Genomic DNA, 23,462 nt, shown 5'->3' with positions numbered 1-23,462 from the left:
TGCTACATTATTCATTTTATTGTCAAATGGTTTGGAACTGATTTTTCTATAGAGAGATATGCATATAAGGTTGAACAGAATACCAGCATTAACAGTGTACAGAGAGGTCCCGAAGATACGAGCAGTTAGATTCCATTTGGCGTAGTCGTAATATGAATTCTCGTATAATGAAACACATAACTAATAGTAAATTATTGGTCAGGTTCAACGACCCCATCAAAGGTAAGTTTTCAAGCTAATGTATACGATAACAAACGCAACAAACATATCAATATTACTGAACTGTTGAGAAAGCAACCTGAAAGACCAAACAGTATGCAATTAACAAGAATGCATATTAATTAAACATATAAAACACGCATAACACTCACCTATGGGTGGTAATGTTGTGTTGGAGACTGGAAGCTGGCAGTCGCCAGCTGAGCAGTCCAGCTATTTTTCTCCAAGGGTTGAGAGAAAATGGCGGTGACTGCATTTGCCGGAATGACCGAGTTAGAATCCTCCTATCTCGCCCCAAACTGAATGTCGTATCATTGGATTTTCGAGACCATATATTGAAACTAGTCCTTAATTTACTCAGGTCGTATCATCGGTTTCTCATAAATTGAATGGTTGTATAACGGGACCTACCTGTAGAACAGAATGTGCAACGACGTGAAAAAACGTAGGCAGCTTGTGTAATTGTTTATATCATTCCTTTATTTTATGTGCTAATTTATTCATTTTAGCCTCTCTCTGTTTCAAATAGTATATGTATAAAATAATGAGCAAGCACCCACCATCACTAATACTGTACTAACAACAACAAAAATGACGTTAAAAAACGTAGGCAGTGTGTGTAACTGCTTATATTCTTTTATTTTTTGACATTATTTTGTGCTATTTTATTCATTTAAATCTCTCTGTTCACAAGTGTTTGTTCTACAATAATATATGTATAAAATAATGAGCAAACAACCAACATCACCATTACTAACACCATAAGAAAGGCCAGGCATACTCCATCAGAGGTCAGTCTCATAAATATTTATACTGTACACATATTTCATTTTATTTCTGATGATAGTTTCCATGCTACTTCATTCATTTTTGTCCACAATTGTTCATATGAGTTTGTTCTACAGTCACACAGGCATTCAAGAATAAAGAGAACATGAACTCACTATTACTAACACAGAACTTACAGCAAACAGATAAATATACTAAAAAAAAAAAAGAATCTATATACAGTAAATACTGTATATCTATACTTACCATCCAATGATGTTTGCAGAGCACAGGAAGAATAGGAAGACACTGGCATGCATTTTAAACATAATCCCACGAACATCGAACAGCAGCTAAATGGATTTTTGACAAACATTTTACTTCGATGACGTAAATAACATCATTGGTCAGGTTACGGGAGTTTTTCGGATGCTATAAATGTCATTGACTAGCTTACGGGAGATTTTCACATGAGGTACATAACGTCATCAGCCAGCCAAAGTGTTAAATTCTCCTTTCTCTGAAATCTTCATTCTAGGAGATTTCAATGTTCACCACCACTTTTGGCTCTCCTCTCATTTCACTGATCCACCTGGTAAACAAGCCTACATCTTTTCCACCCTTAATGACCTAGAGCAGCTTGTACAGCGTCCTAACTGTATCCATGACCGCCTTGGTGAGAGCCCCAACAATCTTGACCTCTTCCTTACAACTAATCCTTCTGCTTATGATGTTAATGTCTTCTCTCCGTTGGGCTCCTCCAATCATAACCTCATCACCTTAACTTGTCCTATGATCCTGTGGACCCTCCCAAGAAGCAGTGGCTGTGGCACTTCGGTGCTGCTGATTGGGAGGCCTTCACATAGTATGTCTTTGATTTTCCCAGAATGATTATTGCTGCCATGGCCGTGTGCCATCTGAGTATGCCTCATGCATAATGGAGCGAAGCATACATCCTTTCTCTTATCCTATGACTAATGGAAAAAAAAAAAAAAAAAAAAAAAAAATTTGGTTTGATCACACTTGTTCTAATACTGTCCACAACAAGGAAAGGGCCTACAAAACATACTTGTTAAAATAATTTCATTAGTACTAAATGCTCTGAACTCTCCAACTCCAATTCTTCCCGCTCCTTCTGGCACCTTGCCAAAAACCTTTCCAACAACTTCACCTCATCATCCATCCATCCTCTTTTCCTTTCTGAAGGTTGTGTAGCTGTTTCTTCTACTGATAAAGCAAAACTCTTTGCTCAGACTTTCTCCTCCCATTCCACCTTTGACGATTTCAATGCTGTTCCTCCATCACTTCTCCCTTCTGACTTCCCCATGGCTGACATTAAAATTTCTTCAACTGATGTATTTTCTGCCATCACTGGCCTCAATACTAACAAGGCATATGGGCCTGACGGGGCCCTCCTGTTGTTCTAAAGAACTATGCTTCCGTGCTTACACCCTGCCTAGGCAAACTGTTTTGCCTCTGTCTGTCAATTTTTACCTTTCCATCTTGATGGAAGTTTGTTCTCATGCAGCCTGCCCCAAAGAAGGGTGACCATTCCCAGCCCTCTAATTATCACCCAATTGCTTTAACATTCTGTATTCCAAAAAATTTCTAATCAATTCTTAACAAAAAATTCTTAAAGCATCTTTCCTATCACAGCCTTCTTTCTGATCGTCGGTATGGGTTCTGTCAGGGACACTCCACTGGTGATTTTCTCACCTATCTTTCAGACTCCTGGTCATTCTCCTTTTGGGACTTTGGTGAAAGCTTTGCCATTGCACTTGACATCTCAAAGGCTCTCGGTCGAGTCTGGCATTAACTCTTAACTCCTAAAGTAAGCAATTTGTTCAGCAGGTCTGTCCCTCCAGCCGCAAAACAGGGTTGATTTTTTGACTTTCACCAATGTAAAAATTTCTCTTCCAGATTTCAAGAGACTGAATTTACACACCTGAAAATGTATGTTTCAGCCAGGCTGACCAAATAGTTATCACACAATTGCCTGTCAAAGATGCAAAAAAGTTACCAATCCCCCATGGGCAAAAACAGAAAATGCACAGAAAATGCATTATTTATGGTAAATAATAATATACGTGTCAAGTGGGGTTGGTGGAGGATTAGTGCCCCTCCCTGTAAAACAATTAACTCTAAGCCCTTGACCACCCCGTTTGGGATACATGGCGTCTGGCAATGGATGGATGGAATAATATATACATAACTAATGTCAATGTAAAGTGTTCCCTAGGCATGAAATGTCAGTGTGGCATACGCCCATAGCAACAAAACTAGCCAGGTGAAAAGTGGTGGTGGAGTGTGTATGGTTGGAGGGGGGAGGAGGATGGAGGGATAGGGGAGGAGGGAGAGGGGAGAAGGGTTGCTATGCACACACACCGCTGTAGGGGGTATGTTGGGGTGTGGTTGGACAATGTGGAGATGACACAGTGGTGCTGAGGGAGGTAAAGTGATGGTGGTGGTGGGGGGGTTCCTTCTCCCCCACCTTAGGGGGCCAATCATGCCATACCACCCCAGACACTCTAGCTCTCATTAATCTGATCCTATATATGTCACCAAAGGGGTGGGGTTATCCTCCCCCAGTTTTGTGTGTATCTTTAGCGATCGTGCGGGATAGGCTGGCATGTCAAATTACACAAGAGCACGACCATGCGGCATCGGTCTTGAGAGATTAATTTCCAAACTGCCCTCTTATGGTTTCTATCATTCAATCTGTGCCTTCATCTCCAGCTTCCTTTCTAGTTGTACTATAGCTGCTGCTGTAGATGGCCACTGTTCTTCTCCAACAGCTACCAATAGTGGTGTTCCTCAGGCTTCTGTCCTATCATCAACTCTCTTCCTTCTATTCATCAATGACCTTCTAAGCTGTACATCTAACCCTGTCCACTCATACACTGATGACTCCAACCTTCACCTTTTCATCTGCTTCCTGCAGCATCTATCTCAATGGTTACTTCAATAAACATGGGATGCAGCTATGGCACACCTATTGTCTGACTTGGGTTATATCCATCACTGGGGTAAAAGTAATCTTGCTGTTTTTAACCCATTCCATGCCGAAGCCTTTGTCAGCAATTGTGCTTAGATTGCCCAGGGTCAGGGTGGCAAAGTTACGTAGAATGCTGGCCATTTTCAACTTTTTGTTTTTTTCCCATGAACAGATCCGAAAAGTGGTCAAAATAAGCCTAGTGATAGTAAAACAGTTCACTCCGGTTGTTTTCCATCCGAAAACAGGTGCTTTGGTCCAGCACGCCCAGATTTGCATCTGGTGATTACTTTCAGATACTGCCAGCAACTGATGTGGATAGGTATCCAATTTGGTGTGGAATGGTTGGATGCATGTAGTACTTGTAGTATGAAAATGCAACCTGGTGTATGTAAAGCGGCCACGGTCGAAACTACAGTGATGGGAAGTTTGGGTTCCATGCTAATTTTACGTTTTTTTTCTCTCTTTTATTATTATATTGGTATAAGGCATTGGAAGGGGATGAGGGGTGTCTGTCATCCCATTTTCTGTCACACCTTAAGGACACATGCAAATAATTTCCCGTAAATGTAAGGTAAACCGTGTCTGTACATATACTGTACTGACTCGGCAATTCAAGGTACTATGAGTTAGTCCATATATATACGGACTCAGCAATTTTGGCACTATTGGTTTGTCCATGTATATACGGGCACAGCATGGAACAGGTTAAAGCTTGAAAAACTCAGTTCTTATATCTTTCAACTTGTCAAAAGCTTCCACAGGAGTATCCTCTAATTTTTAGTAATATCCAACTCAATCCTGCATCATCTTTAAACATGGGTGGGGTTCCATTAAGTGGGGATTTATCTTGGAAAGATCATACTGTATTACCAACTTGTAAAATTTGCTTCCAAGAGATTAGGTGTGCTAAGCCAACACTGTGCCTTCTTTACCCCAGCACAGTTGACGACTTTATACACAGGTTTTATTCGTCCCTGTGTAAAGTACAACTCTCATGTGTGGGGAGGTTCCCCACATATAGCTCTTCTCAACAGGGTGGAGTCAAAGGCTTCTCATCTCATTAACTCTCCTTCCTCTTATTGGCTCCCTTCAACCTCTGTCTCTTTGCCGCATTGTTGCAACTTTATCTCTCTTCTATTGCAGCTTCAATGGTCACTGCTCCACTGACTGTTCCTCCCAGTCCTTCAAATGTATGCAACAGGTCAACTCTGGAGCTGTTTTCCTCTGTCTGTATTTCCTGCTGTCTATGACATCCAGTCTTTCAAATGCAATATGTCCAAGCACCTTGAAACAAACAGATCTTGAATTTGGCTCTCTGTTACCTTGCTTTAGTTATTTTCTTGGAGGGAACAATCTGACAGGCTTCTGGCCTTTGGTTCCTTCTTCCATGCATTAAAAAAAAAAAAAAAAATTACTAGTCACTGTAGGAATTACAGGCAGTATAATTACAGTATTTTAAAACTTCATCAAAGGTGAGAGTGAGGTGCCATACTGCAAATGTGAGGGGTAATGTGCAAAAGCCTGACTACACAGAGAACAGGAAACATTTTTAGTGATTGTTAAGTCATGGGTGCTATAAGATGCCTGTGTAGCACAAGGGAAAGTGTGGAGAGGTTGCACAATGGATGCACTGCTGTCTGAGCATTTGCCATAAAAGTATCTGTAAAATAATGCAAAGGAGGCAGCATTTCATCCTACCTGCAGTAAGGGAGGCAGTTCATTTGTAATTGCTGGGTTATTTAATATTCTTACTGCTTTGTTCTGAATTATGTCCAGTTGTTTTAGTGCAACCTCTCCACATCATCTCCACAAGGATGAACAATATTTGTGCTGAGAATGCACAGGACTTGTAAATTATAGCCAACTGCTTGTCTGTGAAAAAGTTACAGATTTTGTACAATAATGTAAGTTTCTTTGAGGTGGTTTTGGCAAGCGATCTAATATGAGAGGTCCAACTGAGGGTATTGTTAAGCAACACACTGAGAATTTCAATACTTTTAGAGACAGGAATATTGGTTGCACTGAAGGATCAGGCAATATTTGTCTATTAGTATTTTGTATATATTTGGTATTCCCAGCATTAAGTAGGACAGTATTATGTTGTTCCCATTCAGTGACCTCAGATAAGTATTGATTTATAGAGATACCTGTAGTGGGTTGGGAGTTACAGATATCAAATTTTGTGAATGGGTGTTTAAGTGTGAAGGAACCGTAAAGTATTGAGTCATCTGGATAGGAATGAATGAGATTATGGGTGACAAACAAAAGATCATTAATATAAATTGGGAATACGGTTGGAGCCAGGACTGATCCTTGTGGCGTGTTGGCATTTACCGGGTGGAAATTTTAATATTACAGTATATACATCATTTCTTTAACTCTCATCTTTCTGTTGCTACAGTATAAGGAAATCAGTAGAACAAAAGATGATAGCCTGTTGCAAGGGAGTTTGGGCCATAGGGAATGGTGCCACACTCTGTCACAAGATTTAGAAATGTCAAGGGTTACTGCGTGAGTTTTCCATGTTGGTCAATTGACTGATGGATGATATGAGTCAAGAGACTGAATGTATCAACAGCAGATTTTTTGTGGGAAAAAACAAACTGTCTGTCACTGATTAAATTCTTAGATTCAACATGTTTAACAATTCTTTTTCTTTTTCGTTTTTGAAGGCTCCAACATGCTTGCATGCGTCAGCCTTGGTCACGGTGGCTCTCCATGCTGCACAATCTATTGCAGCCTCCTTGTTCAGTCCCTTAACCCTGAGGTCACACTTAATGACCTCATCCCACGTCTTTCTCAGTCTACCCCTCACAACCCCACCCCCAATATTAACACTTCTCACTTTCTGCACCCAATTATCATACCCCATCCTCTGCACATGCCCAAACCATCTCAATCTACCTCTTCTCATCACAGCACCAATACAATCCAGTCTCATCCTATTTCTCAACTCTTCCATTGTGAACCCAGCCCCCCCAGGCCTTGCACACACGGATGCACTGCACAGCCACTTAATCATTGTCATTTCTGTACATCTGAGCCTGCAAATATCCTCCTCCTTTACTGCCCAGGTCTCACTACCATACAGCATTACACTCCTAACACATGCTGCATACAAAGACCCCTTAGCACGTAGGGAGAGTCCTCTCAATGTCAGGAGAGGCAACAGCTACCTGAACTTCTTCCAACCACTTCTCACCCTAGCAACAGAGCTAGCTTCAGCACCACCTCCAGCACACATGTCTCATAAATAAAAAAAACTCTTCCACACACTCAAGAGACCCACCAGCAAGTTCAATCCTTTCACGCCTGACAATCTCCACCTGCTCTCCCCAACATGCCGCACACATAAAATCAGCATTATCTCGCAGTCTACCTCTGACACCACTACATCTCCTGTGCACCCACTTATCACAAACACTACACAAGATGGAATTACTTCCCACGCCTCTGTGGCAAACTGCACATGGCCACTCTCCCTCGTCTTCGACAGTACCGCCACCAACCCTAGATATCATCACTTTTGTTTTATCTGCATTTAACCTTAAGCCCTTATGCCCCATACCATCTCTCCACTTCCTACATCTTTCCTCCGCCTCCCTTTCATTCTCTGCAATCAGCACCATATCATCAGCATACAACATCTCCCACGCGAGTCCGTTTCTATAGTCACATGAGAGGGCTTCAAGAACAGTTGATGTCAAACCATTTTGGGGATTCAAGTCTTTTTAGTAAATTGTTAACTGGGTATGAACAATTCCATACCAGATTTTTTTTTTTGAGTCATTAACCCCTAAAGGGCTAACTGGATCGACTGATCCTTTTTAGGATTACACAAGATACTGAATGTGATCAATTGAGAGGCTTAGGGAAAAACTAGGGAAAACATGCTTTGCCCTGATTGTGACATATATCCCTTCCAACTGATTAGAACTAAGTGCTGAATAGGTTGGAAGGAGCGAGGGGAGGAATGGGGGTGAGAGCACATAGAAAATGGAGACGCGCCGCCTGGAAGGGTAACTTTTTTCAACTTTGGCAGGCTATAACTCATGAACCAGTTGGTCTAAAATGCTCTGGTTTGCGGCATAAGGTGTGTAAATCAGGCTCTAAACCTTGGGATTAACACTTTTTACTTCTGTAAGAGTTGAAAAATCAGCTCCATATACAGACCTTCAAGCTAGAACAGTCGATTGAATTGTGTATCTTAGAGGTTAACGTGAGACTGAGTAGAACTAATGATAGTGGAAATGAAAGACTGCCGTGGAATATAAGCAAGATAAATTCTAAATCCATCCCAGTCTGCCCTATCAACGTGCCATCTGGTCAACCAAACTGGTTAAGAACCAGGAGGTTTGGGGCAACTGACTGTTGAGGCTTTGATGAGATTATGAGATTGTGGTAAGAGGATCCAAGTGGTGACAGTATTTCTATCTGTACTGATCTGGGTTATTTGTCAGGAATAGGTCCAACAGAGGGAGCAGTATGGTCAGCACCATCCAATAATCTTTTTTTTTTTTACCAGTTACAAGAGATTATGCAATTCTGCAAACAGTTCGTACTCTAGACCAGTATTGTCAGTCCCTGCAGAATGTAATAACCATTCTACATCATGGCTGTTAAAATCACTGAAAATGGCAATTTCAGTGGCAGGGGAAAGGTTAAGGTTGGTCAACTGTGTGGATGTGGAGTCAAATAGGCTGGGTTCTGATGAAGCACTGGAGGAACAATAAACTATACAGATATATTTGGTTATACTGTATTTAAGTAACTTAGTTTGTAAAATGAGTAATCAAATTAGTTCTGTATAAGTCAAGTTCAAGACAGTGTCAACTGCACATTCTGATCTGATATAACAAGTGCCACCCTTGTTATGGAAGTTTTTGAGGAGATGGTAACTAGGAAAACTAAATGGGGATAAGTCGGTAGAGAAAGAGATTTGGTTTTCTGTGAGGAACAGAGGTAGAGGGGATACAGGAATTCAGATTAATACAAAGACCAAGGACGTTAGTAAAATAGATGGCCAAACCACACACTTTTCCTCTGACGAGTACGATCTGTGGTTGTAACAACTGCTGTCGGCACAGCTGCTCAAATATAACCAGGAGAGCCCTGTGTCGGCAGCCCCACCTTACTGGTGGTAGCAATCCGAGTAACCACCAAAGTTCCTTTAAATAATAATGCAGCGGCCATTGCTATGAAGGAATGGAAAGAGAGGGTGTGCTGTCCAATGTGTATGTCATGTGGTCCAGACAGTTGGAGGTATAGGTTTATGAGAGTATGCTGGCCTACTCTGTGTTAATGAAAATACTGAAAATCTTCAGCAAAGGGTAATGGTCAGCGACAGGTCCTGAGCACTGGTCAAATGGGAGCTCCAACTTTCCCTGTCACCAGCTTGCCATCCACCTCAGGAGTACCACCCTGTTCAACTGATGCTATTGCCTACAGGTAATGGTATAAATACTCGTCTTACCGGTTGTTATGGCTGAAGAGTGTACAGTGGGATTCAACATTTTTACACTATCAGTTAGCTGTGCATCACTTTTTTCACTCATATTTATCACTGGTATGCCCAATCCAATTACAGTCTAGTAAGGTTTTCCAACATCTATCTATCTATCTATAGCCCGACGCCCTAATCCCGCAAAGGGTGGCCGCAGACAAAACGCCTCCAAGTCGCTCTGTCACCCACCATTTGACTACCCTCCCCACAACTCGCTCCCTCCTCCCTCATATACCTCTCAACTTCATCCCTCCACCTCATCCTCGGTCTTCTCCCTCTCCCTCCCTCCACTTCACCTACATACACCCTCTTAGTCAGTCTTTCATTCTCCATTCTCTCTACATGTCCAAACCACCTCAGTGTATTTCTCCTAATTTTATCAACCACATCCACATCACCCCACAACATTCCTTCACTTTTTCGTCAACCAATCAGTACTATTAAAAAAAAATAATAATCATCATCATAATGCTTTTTGGTTAATCTATCACCTTCCCCCCCCCCCCCTTCATCAGGAGTGCAGGTACCTGGACCCTTGCTTGCCCCTGAATGGCATTATCTGAACAACAAACCCCAACCACTCCCTGGATGCAAACCTACAAGCCCCATTTGGTTGAAGTGCCTTAACCCCTACACCATGGGGATGTTTTTGCGCTCCTTGTGCATCCCACGAGGATATTCGTGCTCTGACTGACTTATATTTGCCAAAAATCAGTTATTAGTCCTGGAATATTAAAATTACATACGCATATGGCACATACTTTCAGCTTTCCCCTGGGATGTTTGCTGAGCCTTCATTGACAACCGTAGGACTTGTGGAGACTTCTGAAGTTGGGTAATGAAGTCTCCACTTTACACTTCCCGATACCCCGTAATATGGTTACCACTGCCTGATATTATAACTACAAACACTATTCTATGAATTTCAAGTAGTTTGGAATCCATATTCAAAAAAAAAAAAAAAAAAAAAAAAAGTGAATGCAATGTAAATTACGAGCACATACAAGCTTTCCTCCCGTGCTGGTTCCCCGATGGTATTCTGAGGCGGAGCTGTCACTTATTATTTATAAACACCCTCACACTTTATATTCCTAGTACTTTATTACACTTATTTATTTATACAATATTTATCTATAAGTTTCTTTCAGTACTAGTAGTTTATTTTCACTCCAGGCATTCACTTTCTCGTTCTGTATACTGGCGTAGAGAACGAAGCTGTCACTTTCACTTTCAAACTCCCAGTATTCATACATGCTAGAGCAAAACTTTTACTTTCATTATTCCTAGTATATATACTCATATTCTTATATTACTACTTATTTACAATTCTATTTACATTCTCTATTTTATTTACATTTTTTACATTTCTATTTTATTTACACTATGTTATGCACTGTCACTTGCAGTAACTTATAAAACCAATTTCCACTGTTCAGTTATATTTACATTCATTGCTTTCACTTGCTGTTTACACATTATTTACATTTCCACTTGCACTGTTTGTCACCAGAAAGATCATAGTCACTGTCCATCATTAACACTGATACACTGGCCAGTTCACACTCCACAGCAGAGTCACTTAGCCCTTTATCCCTACACACGAGGTTTAGTAGGGGTAGAGGTCACAGGGTCCTTTGCATGGGGCTAAAAAGCAGCGGAATTGGACAGGCGCGAATCCGACGTGGTTTCACCTTGAAAGACGACAGTAAACTGAATGCTGTGGCCTAGGGCCAGTGAAAGGTTGCCAATGTCAGCGTGGTGAGAGCTGCTAATATACTGTATACGCTATGAAATGATTGGCAGGAGATCTAGACAATACATAATAAATTAGGTAGTTCCAGGTGAATGTAAATATCACTTAGGCTTCTCCCTTCCTTTCTTATGTATATTTTTATTACGAGAACAGATTATACGGCATATTTCAAGGGGAAATAAACAGGGAAAATTAGTGAACGAGTGCACGTGAGGTGTTGCCAGGTGATAATTAGCCCATTCTAGATGTATGGCAGTATCAATTACCTGTTCTCTTTCTTTTATATATTATTTTGTATAAAAATAGGGCAAAGGGCACATTTCAATGGATAAAATGAGTGGTAAAATCTGTCCAGGATTTGTGTAGCACAGCGCAGCTGATCAGGCTAGAGGAGAGGGTAATGGCGGGGAGGTAAGGAGGGGGGAGTCAAGGACAGGAGAAAAATGGCTAAATTATCAACAGCGCATGGGAGTACAGGTGACATTAGCAGAACCGAGTATAGCTGGACACTGGTAGTACTGATAGATGATACAGGCCACCACTTGAAAGCCCGGGTGAATTCAAAATAACATAGAATCACAAAAGTGACGTCCCGCGATATGACCCCTTGCTCCCAAGCGTCAGGAAAGTGATGCCCCACGGTTAAGGGGTTAACCCACTAGACCTATCTATTGTCAGACGCCTTAATACCGTAAGGGGGGCGGCCACAAACAAATTACCTCCACGTCGCCCTGTCCCCCACCACTTCAATGCCATCCCCCCAGCTCACACTCCCCTCTCTCATATACATTTCAATGCCATCCCCCCAGCTCACACTCCCCTCTCTCATATACCTCTCCACTCCATTCCCCCATCTCATCCTTGTCCTCCACCTCCCTCTCCCCTCTTCCACCTCACTCACATACACTCTCCTTGTTAGTCTCATGCTTTCCATTCTTTCCACGTAGTCAAACCATCTCTAAGTGTTTCTCCTAATGCTTTCTATCACATCCACATCCACACCTTAATCCTCCTTCACTTCCTCATGCAGCAGTCTGTCTCTTCTTGTAACTCCATATGCTCATCTCAAATGACTTATTTCCACTGCTCTCACTCTTCAATTGTGGCTTTCCAAAAAGGTCCAAGCTACACTTTCAGTTCGTTAGAGATGACATCGCAATACCGCACAATCATGTAGCAACTTTTTACTTCCATGGTCTCTTCCCTACATCTTATCACTGCTTTCAAAGAACGAGCAACCTTTCTACCTTGTTGTACCCTTTTAAGCACTTCATTCTCCAAACTTCCATCCTTACTCTTCACACTACCCAAGTACTTAAATGCACTCACATCTTCCATTTCCTCAACATCCAACCTTGCTGTACATTCAGTGACTTCGTTTCTCTCAAAGACCATAACTTTACTCTTCCCTATACTCACCTTTAGTTTCCATTTCTTACAAACTCACCGAAACTCACTCACCAAGCCTTGCAGTTCCCCTTCATCTTCACTTAACAATACAATATCATCTGCAAACAACAATACAGGAAGTTTCCAAATGCTGCCCTCTCTCATTGCGGCTGCTCCAACATCCACTGCCTTATCTTTTATTTCCTTTATAACCCCATCCATATACACATGAACAACCACAGAGACATGACATATTGCTGTTTCAATTTAACATTCATATGGAAAAATTCACTCAGTTCACTATTCACAAGCACTACAGCCTTAGCATCCTCATTTATACTCTTCACAGCACTCAGCAACTTCCCATTTACTCAATATATTCTTAATATTTTCCACATCCACTCTCATATGCTTTCTCCAGATCCATGAAGGCCACATGCAAGTTCTTTCCCTTCTCTGGAAACTTTTCCATTAACCCCTACACCGCGGGCTTGTTTACCAATAACATGCGTGTGCCGCGGGGTTATTTGGGCTCCGACAGACTCTCAAAAAATATTTGCCAAAAATCAGTTATTAGTCCTAGAATAATAAAATTATATATGCTTATGGCACATACCTTCAGCTTTCTCCTCGAATGATTGTTGAGCCTTCGTCGGTTACCGTAGGACTTGTGGAGACCTTTGAAGTAGGGTAACGAAGTCTCCACTTTACACTTCCCGACAACCCGTAATATGATTACCACAGCCAGATACAAACACTATAAACACTATTCTACAATTTTCAAGTAGTTTGGGATCCATACTAAAAAAAAAAAAAAACACTGTGAAAGCAATGGAAATTACGAGCGCGTCTGATCGTCGCACTGGCACTAGTTCGCTCTTGGTAGTCTGTCATTTATTATTCATAAAACCCCTCACACTTTATATTTCTATTACTATATAACACTTATATATATCTATAGTCTTTATCCATAAGTTTCCTTCAGTAGTATTAGTTTATTGTCACTGTAGGGATTCAATTTCTTTCAGTAAAATACGTAGCATTCACTTTCTCGTCCTGTATACTGGCATTGAGAGTGAATGTCACTTTCATCTTCACTCTCATAACTCATAGCATTCAGACATGCTAGAGTGAAACTTTCACTTTCATTACTCCTAGGGTATATACTCGTATTCTTATAATACTACTCATTCACATTTCTATTTACGTTCTCTTTTATTAATGTTATTTACATTTCTATTTTATTTACACTGTGTTGTGCACTGTCACTTGAAATAACTTATAAAACTATTTTCCATTGTTCACGTATATTTACATTCATTACTTTCACTTGCTGTTTACACATTATTTACAATTCCACTTGCACTGTTTTACTCAATAGAAAGATCGTAGTCACTCTTTTATCAATTGTCAGCCCTTTACCTCTTTCCACACGAGGTTTAGTAGGGGGTAAAGGTCACAGGGCCATTTGCATGGGGGTGAAAAAAGGCCTTAAAGTCAGCAAGAAGAAACATACGTACTCTCGCTTCGGAAGTTGAGAGAGAACTGAGTGATAACGGAGGACCACCAGCGTAGAGGCCTGCTAGGGGTTATTCAGAGTTACCAATATTACTTCTTGAAACAGCTAAGTCTAGCACTGATATGATTGGCAGGAAATCTAGACAATACATTATAAATTTGGTAGTTCCAGGTGAATGTAAATATCACTTAGGTTGCTCCCTTCCCTCCTTACGTGTATATTTATTACGAAAATAGATTAGAGGCCTACTTAGGAGATATACTGTATATATTCAGAGCTACCAATGTTATATCTTGAAACAGCTTTGTCTAGCACTGATATGATTGGCAGGAAATCTAGACAATACATTATAAATTAGGTAGTTCCAAGTGAATGTAAATATCACTTAGGGTTCTCCCTTCCCTCCTTACATGTATATTTATTACGAAAATAGATTATAGGGCATATTTCAAGGGGAAAAAAACAGCGAAAATTAGCAAACGAGTGCATGTGAGGTGTTGTCAGGTGATAATTAGCCAATTCCAGGTGTATGGCACTCTCACTTACCTTATTTCTTTCTTGTATATATTATTTGGTATAAGAATAGGACATAGGGCTTATTTCAATGGATGAAATCAGTGAAAAATTCCAGGGAAGATTTACTTAGCGTAGCACGGCCGGGCAGGCGAGAGGATAGGGTAATGGAGGGGGGGTAGGGAGGGGAGTCAAGAACGGGGAGAAATGGCTAAATTGTCAACAATGGATGGGAGTACAGATGAGATTAGGAGTGCTGACTAGTGTTGGACATTGGCAGTACCGATAGATGATACAAGCCCCCACTTGGAAGCCCGGGTGAATTCAAAATAACACAGAATCACAAAAGCGACGCCCCGCGGTATGATCCCTTGCTCCCAAGCGTCACGAAAGTGACGCCCCGCGGTTAAGGGGTTAAAGACCAAAGGATGAATATCTGATCAACAAAACCTCTTCCCTTCCTAAAATCGCTTTTATTCTCCAACTAATTCCTCTGTTATTTCCCTAACTCTGTCAATAAGTATCCTACCATATACTTTTCCTACTACACTCAGAAGACAAATGCCCCTATGATTACAACACACTTCCTTTTCCCCTTTTCCTTTGTACAGGGGGATAGTTATACCTGACTTCCAATCCTCTGGGTCTCTACCTCTCCGGCCAATCTGCATATCTTCCACTTCCACTGTACTACTGCGTCTCTCCCATGCTGCATCATTATCACAACAAACTCCATCAATTCTTGGGGTTTTCCCCATTTTGACTTTCTTCATTGCTTCCACTACTTCCATCCAACTGATCTATTCCTCCCTTCTCACCTCCCTCCTTCCCCCAGCCATTCCCCAGCCACGTATATTCGCATTACTATCCTTCTCTGTGTTTAACAGTTCCTTAAAGTGCTTTCTCCATCTGTTCACTTTTTCCCCTTTCTCCACTACCAATCTACCATTTTTATCTTTCATTCCCCTACTAACTTCTTTATCACCCTATCTAACTCTCTTTACCCCTTTCCAGAACATTTTCTTGCATTCCATCCACTTAACACTCAAATTCCTTCCAAACTCCTCATCCACTCTCTTCTGACTCTCTCTTACTAATCTTTTCACCTCTCTCTTTCCCTCTACATATAGAACTCTCTCTTCCATCTCTCAACTTCCTCCATGCCTCTGCTTCCCCACTCACTATACCGGGTACTTTCTTCTTTTGCACCACAGCTTGTCTCAACTCTACATTCCACCATGCTGTTCCTTGCACCCCCTTTTGTCTTCTCTTCACCCCACACACCATCTCACATGCTGCACAGACTTCTTCAGTGAATATCTTGCACACATCTTCCACCATCCCCCTTCTGCTCCAGAACATATTTATCCAATCGCTCCTCCACTTCTCTCTTATATCCTGCCTTTTTTCCATCCACTTGTAACCTTTCTACCCTTCATGTATGGACTACTTCCTCCTCCTTCTATTCCTCCATTGCACATGAACCTTGACTTTCACCACCACCAGGCGGTAGTCAGAAAGTCCACTCTCCCAACCTCTGTATGCTCTTGCATCCATTAAATACCTTCTTCTTCCGTCACTCACACACTCATAATCAATCACTGCCTTCTGTTCATTCAGTTCACCACCCACCATTCTCATCATTTGCCACGTACAGTATACCTGTGGATCATTTTTTGCCTAAAGAGGGTATTGGCTATCACTAACCCACTCACCACACAAGTGTCCACTTGGGCACTGCCATTCTCATCCACTTCTGCGGGCACACCCCACTCAGCAACTACTCCATCCATCTTCACATTCTCTACTTTTCCATTCACATCTTCACTCAAAAACACTCATTCCTTTCAAACTTTTCCATGCATGCTTCCACATTTGCCCAGAACTCTTCTTTCACTCTGCTTGCATGTTCTTGCATTGGCACATACACATTCACAATCGTCCACGTTTGTAATCATACTTTCAATCTTACCCACATAATCCCTGAACCAACTGATCCATGCTCTCTAGACAACAAGGTGTTATTTGGTTCTATGGTTACCAGCCATTGTAATAAATTGTTTCCTGAGACACAAGAAACTACCTGGCATGCTACTCAGTGCAGAGTGACTGAAAGGTGGAACTACACTGAGAGAGTGTATGGTGGGTGCCCCTTTCCAAGTTCTAGCAGAAGTTATTTGATCCAGCAGATTTAATGCATATGAACAAATTCCAATACATCAACTGGCCCGTAACTGGACAACCAAAATGCAATACTTAAACAATCACAACCTACCTCTCAACACTATTAAGATAGGATTGTCCATCATGTCCACCAACTGCATACAAAAGGTCTGAAAGGACAGCCACACCCACACCACACCGCCGCTTGCTCATCGGTGCCACCATGCGCCACTCACACGTAGTTGGTTCAAAGCGCTCCACAGATGCAATTGCATCGCCACTACACCAGCCACCAACTGGAAGTAGAAATGAGTTAGCAATTTATGCAGCACACAGAAAAAGACACCATCCATCCATCACCTACATCTATAATATCTAACTATCAACTTTATCTACCTACCTATCTATTTATATACTGTATATATTCTGTACTGTACTATACAGAAACAGTTTATGACAATGATCAAATAAGGATACTTTTGTACTGATATTAATAGAGAAATGCTACTTTTAAAAAATGGAGAAATGAAGCGCAGAATTCCCTATTGCAACAGTCATTCCATCCAGCTAAAGAAAGCATTACTTGTGACTACTTTATTGGACATATTTTTGTCACATAGCGAGGTTAACCAGCACCTCCTCCTTACTGCAGTTTGCCACAAGGGTGAGGGAAGTCATTCCATTTTGTGCAGTGTTTATGATATGTGGGTGAATAAGAGATGTAATGGTATCAGGGTCAGACTGTGAAATTATGTTGATTCCATGTGTGTGGTGTGTCAGGGAGAGCATGTGGAGATTGTCTGGCGTGATAGGATTGATCTTGCTGGTGCTCTTGAGTGTATGGAAGAGTTTTGTTACTTGAGAGACGTGTTATGTGCTGGAGGTGGGGCTGGAGCTAGCTCTGTGACTTGAGCGAGGAGTGGTTGGAAGAAGTTCAGAGAGCTGTTGCCTCTCCTAACACTGAGAGGGCTCTCCCACCTGTGCTAAGTGATCTCCATATGCAACCAGTTTTAGGAGTGTCATGCTGTGTGATAGTGTGACCTGGGCAGTAAAGGTAAAGCATATTTGCAGGCTCAAACATACAGAAATGACAATGATTAGGATGATGTGCAGTGAATCATTGAATGCGTGGCATGGGGGGGCTAGGTTTATGATGGATGAGTTAAGAGGAAGGATAGGACTTGAGTGTATTGGTGTTGTGATAAGGAGAGGCAGATTAGGATGATTTGGGCATGTGGAGAGATTGGAGGATGACAACTGGGAGCAGAAAGTGAGAAGTGTGGAAGTTGGGGTAGGGCTGCTAGAGGCAGACCAAAAAAGACCTGGGATGAGTTCATAGAATGTGACCACAGGAATAAGAGACTTAATAGGGAGGCTGCCATAGATCAAGCAGCATGGCCTTTAGGTGACCATGGTTGATGCAAGCAAGCATATTGGAGACTTTACAGACAAACATGAAAATTAAACAAAATGTACATAAAAATATTCCTGAAGTGGATGGAAATCAGCAGTGCTCTAGTGCTCATTTGAAAGGGGAAGGGCTTGGCAAATAACCAATACTTACTTTGGGCACAAAATAATCAACAGGTATACATACCAAGTGATAGAATGGGTGGTGACTTGGATGAACAGAACACACACACACACACACACACACACACACACACACACACACACACACACACACACACACACACACAAAAGAAATAGTATCAGTAGTTAAGGAGGGTAACAATGAAGCTCAAGAAGAGAATGAAGAAGTGTTTAGGCTAGGAAAGTACGAGGAGGGAGGGGCGAGGCCACTTAAAGTAAAGTTTAAGTCTCATGCAATAGTAAATGAAATTATAAACAGAACATGGAAATTATCAGAAAAGGAAGAGCAGAAAATTGTTTGTACAAGGAGAGACGCAAATGAGGATGAAAGAGCTAAGATAAAGGAGCTATTAAAGGAAGCAAAGGTGAAAAACGAACAGAGAATGGAGGAAGAGAAGACAGTGTTTTATTGGACAGTTATGGATCCGAAATTGAGGAAGTGGTACTGACGGAGGGAGGGAGAAAAGAGGAAATAAAGAACAGTGAAAAAAGTTGGAAAGTGGCATATACTAATGTTGACGGTTTAATATCGGCAAGGTTAGAAATCAACAATTACTTGAGGGTTCACGAACCAGATATCATGTGCTTTATAGAGACCAAGTTAATAGAGGATATTGACATCCATATGGGAGATGGCAAATACTGTAAGAACTGTGGAGAAGAGGCAGAAAAGGAAAAACGGGAGGAGGAGTGATGATGGCAGTGAAGAACAACATCCATATGGAAAATGTTGAACTGGGAAAGGGTAAGGCCGAAGCGATAAATATGAAACTAGAAACCGGAGAGAATGGCAAGAGAGACATCGCAGTGGTATACGTTCCCCCTAAGACAAGGGCATGGAAGGACGATGAATATCAGGAGATGTTGTCAGATGTGGTTATCTAGCTCAAGAAAGTGATTGAGAAAAGCAATAACATAATTATGATGGGTGATTTCAACTGTAAGGAATGGGACTCGGGAAGCAATGAAGATTCATGGGGCACTATATTCTTAAATACTGCAATGAGTAATGTAATGACCCAATGGGTCAAAGAGGAGACTAGATTCAGAGGAGATGACACACCAGCAAGATCAGATTTACTACTAACTAAAGAACCTGATGTAGTTGAAAATTTAAAACATCAGTGTCCTATAGGAAAATGTGATTATGTGGTCACTGAGTTCCAGATGATAAAAGGGAACTTGGTGCCAAGAGATGAGTTTTATAGACAGGGAAGATACAACTATGAGAAAGCAAATTTTACAGGACTGAGGAAATTTTTCGAAAATGTGGATTGGAGAAAATTCAGAGAAACAAAAGGGACATAGAGGATGTGGAATATCTTTCTAGATCTCTATAGTCTGCGAGTGGAGAAACATGTTCCAAGAGTAAGTGGGAAAGAAAACAGGAAAAAGGATTGGTTTAACAGAAGGTGCATGATAGCAAAAAAAGATAGGGACATTGCATGGAACAAATGGAGAAAGAGAGGTAATAATATATCAAAGGAAAAATATAAAAGAACTAGAAATGAATATACAAGAATACACAGAGAGGAAGAAAGAAACTTAGGAAAAGGTATAATTGACAAATGTAAGGAAGAACCCAAATTGTTTTATAGATCTGTTCATGGCAATTTGAAACAAAAGGAAGGAATCACCCAACTCAAAGCAGAAGGAGAGGTCTATAAAGACGTGGCAATGCAAACTGAAATAATGAACAAATGTTTCCAATCGGTTTTCACTAAAGAATGGGACTTTGTGGAGGGTGAGGGTGTGACTGGAAATGTAGCGATAAAAGACATAAAAGTGGAAGTGCAGGAAGTGTATAAATTACTGGAAACTCAAAATGTAAGGAAAGCCAAAGGACCGAATGGAATCTCTACCTGGGTACTGAAAGAAAGCAGAGAACAACTGGCAGATAAGATTCACGAATTAATTGTGTGTTCTCTGAAAGAAGGGAAAGTGCCTCGGGAATGGAAGCGGGCCAATGTGGTACCAATTTATAAGGGAGGAAACAAGGAGGAACCCCTGAATTATAGACCAGTGTCCCTCGCCAGCGTAGTTGTAAAATTGTGTGAAAGAATCCTGAAAGGCAGATGGATAAAATATCTGGAGGAGACGAACATATTGGCTGAGAGCCAGTTTGGATTCAGAAGTGGAAGGTCATGTGTTTCCAACTTGTTGAGCTTTTACTCAAGAGTGATTGACATGTTACAGAAGAGAGACAGCTGGGTGGATTGTGTGTATCTAGATCTGGAGAAAGCCTTAAACAAGGTACCCCACAAGCAACTAATGTGGAAATTGGAACACACAGAGGACTGATGGGAAACATCCTGGAGTGGATGTGTGACATCTTGAGAGACAGACAAATGAGGACAGTAATAAAGGACAAGATGTCCGGATGGAGGGAAGTAACAAGTGGAGTCCCACAGACCTCGGTATTAGCGCCAGTAATGATCCTGATTTACGTAAATGATATGGTAAATGGAATGAACAGTTACGCAAGTCTGTTTGCTGATGATGCAAAGATCTTGAGGAGAATAGTAGTCGAGGAAGACTGTAAAATGCCGCAGGAAGACCTGAATTGGATCCAAGATTGGAGCCAGATGTGGGGAGTGAAATTTAATGCAAAAAAATGTAAGATATTGGAAATGGGTAAGAGTATCAAGAGGCCATCACTGAATTATATGATGGGTAATGAACCAATAAAAAAAGTGAGAGATGAGAAAGATTTGGGAGTGCTGGTCCAGGATAGTTTGTCACCGGGAAAAAAACATTAACAAGATAGTTAGAGAGACGTACAATCTCTTGACTAACATACGAGTGGCATTCCATTACATGGATGAGGAAATGATAAAAAATTGATAGTGGCCATAATCCGCCCCAGGTTGGAATATGCGGCACTAGTGTAGTCCCCACACAAGAAGAAAGACATAAATAAGATTGACAGAATACAAAGAGCAGCGACCAAGATGGTCCCCAGCCTGGAAGTCTTATGGAGAGAGGCTGGAAAAGCTGGACCTGCCTACACTAAAAGAAAGGAGAGAATGGGGCAACATGATTGCAGTGTTCAAGGCCATGATAGGACTACATAAAATTGACAAAAATGATCTGTTTGTATGGGATGGAAGAGTAACAAGAGGACATAGAATGAAACTGAAAAAGCCAAGTTGTTTGAAGGATATCAAGAAATACAGCTTTCCATATGGATGCATAGACCTGTGGAACAGCCTGGACAAAGAGATCGTCCAGTCTAAAAACTTAAACAAGTTCAAAGCAAAATTTGACTTAATGAGAAAAAGTGACGGGACCCCACGAGCGTACCTCATTTCCTGTATATCACAACTATGTAAATACAACTAAGTAAATACACACAAACACACACAGACACACAAGGGACATCGACAGTAGAAGAGCTCCGTGCTGATCGTGGAGAAATAATGCTAAACCACTGGTGAAAGGGACGCCTGCCTATTGAGATTATGTGAACTGAATGCCTGACTGGTGGTCCCGTCCAAATTTCGTGGGGGGGGGGGGACACAGAGGAATTGGTCAAATAGGAGTACGACACAGTGGCGGTTTAAATTTTCATATGTACCATTATGGATCATGGAAGAAGGAAATAGTTCAGTTTACATCCAATGAATGCAATTTTATGAGATTCTCCAATGAAGACTGGAGCAATGGGGGCATTAAACTGAACCTAACAAGAGAAGGTGTGGAGAAAGTGGCTTACAGGAATGCCTGGGAATTACAACAGGTATGGGCAGTAATTAGAGAGGTACAGGAATGGACCTCAGAACAGGAGAGGGAGATTATGGTGTTAAAAAATGAGTTAGAGAGCATCTGCTCATGCAGTGCTGACCAAGAGAGAGAGGTAACAGTTAAAAGTGGGCAATGAATCAGCCACAACTGAAATAAAACAGATCAAGAGGGAAAACAAGAGGCTGGAAGAGGAAAGGGATAAGATGAAAATTAAACTTGATGAGTATGAATAAAAAATAAGGATGCATGATGAACACATCAGGGAAATCAAGGAGGAGCATAAAGGGTGAAAGGAAATTTAGGAGGAAGGAAAAATAAATCTATAGGAGATTTTAGGACAGCAGAGAAAGGAAAACCAAGAAATAGTGGAGAAGGAAGTGGTTAATGTGCTGATAAGTAGAGAATCTCTAGTCAAGGATGTAGTAGATAAGAAAAAATGTGTGATAATTTCATGACTGAAAGAAACACCTATGCCAATATTTTCAGAAAGGGAAAGAGAAGGGCTATAGGGGGTGAAAATGAAGCTCAAGAAGAGACTGAAGAGGTGTTTAGGTTGGGAGGACACGAGGAGGGAGGGGCGTGACAGCTAAAAGTTAATTTACAGTCACAGGTCAAGGTAAACAAGATCATTAACAGGACATGGAAACTAACAGACTAGGAGAGGTTCAAGAAAGTTTGGATAAGGAGAGATACAAATGAGGAAGAAAGAGCAAAAATAAATGGGCGATTCAAGGAAGCTATGGAAAAAAACGACCAGAAAAAGAAGGAAAAGAATACAGAGTTCTATTGCAGAGTTACTGATCAGAAATTGAGGAAGAAATACCAACGAAGGAAAAAAGGGAGAAGGACGTAATAACATCATCATAATCATCATCTGGACCTCCTTTCCCACCCTAGGGTAGGGTGAGGAGCAGCAATGTCCAGACAGCCCAAATATGCCCAATCCAATGGGCCACTCTTCCATTAACTCGCCATTCAAGCCCCGGAGTCCTGGCTCTATCTGATATGTAATTAAAAAAAATGTAAAAAAATTGAAAGTGGCATATACTAACATATATGGCTTAATCACGGCAAGCCTAGAAATAAACGATTTCTTGAGGAGAAATGAGCCAGAAATTATGTGCTTTGTTGAGGCCAAGTTAAGAGAGGATATTGATATCCAAGTGCAAGGTGGTAAAGACAAACTATGAAGAAGAGACTGAAAAGAAAAAGGGGGAGGAGAAGTAATGATGGTAGTGAAGAACAGAATAAATGTGGGTACTGTAGACCTGGGAGAAGGTATGACAGGGGTGATAAATATGAA

At 41.2% G+C, this 23,462-nt stretch overlaps 1 protein-coding gene across 1 annotated transcript in view; it reads right to left on the bottom strand.

The window, feature by feature from the left end:
- The window catches only part of LOC145414870 (kelch-like protein diablo), a 164,939-nt gene that overhangs the window by 55,410 nt on the left and 86,067 nt on the right, over positions 1–23,462 (bottom strand). The window contains exon 8 of the mRNA XM_080284290.1: positions 16,935–17,118. Coding sequence (XP_080140416.1) covers positions 16,935–17,118 — 184 coding nt within the window. The remainder of the gene's footprint in view (positions 1–16,934; positions 17,119–23,462) is intronic.

This window comes from Coenobita brevimanus, chromosome 101, assembly GCF_032717465.1.
Source record: "Coenobita brevimanus isolate Jiangsu-jjx chromosome 101, ASM3271746v2, whole genome shotgun sequence".
NCBI lineage: Eukaryota > Metazoa > Arthropoda > Malacostraca > Decapoda > Coenobitidae > Coenobita > Coenobita brevimanus.
Note: the sequence above shows the minus strand (reverse complement) of the source record. Positions and strands in the feature narration are given on the sequence as shown.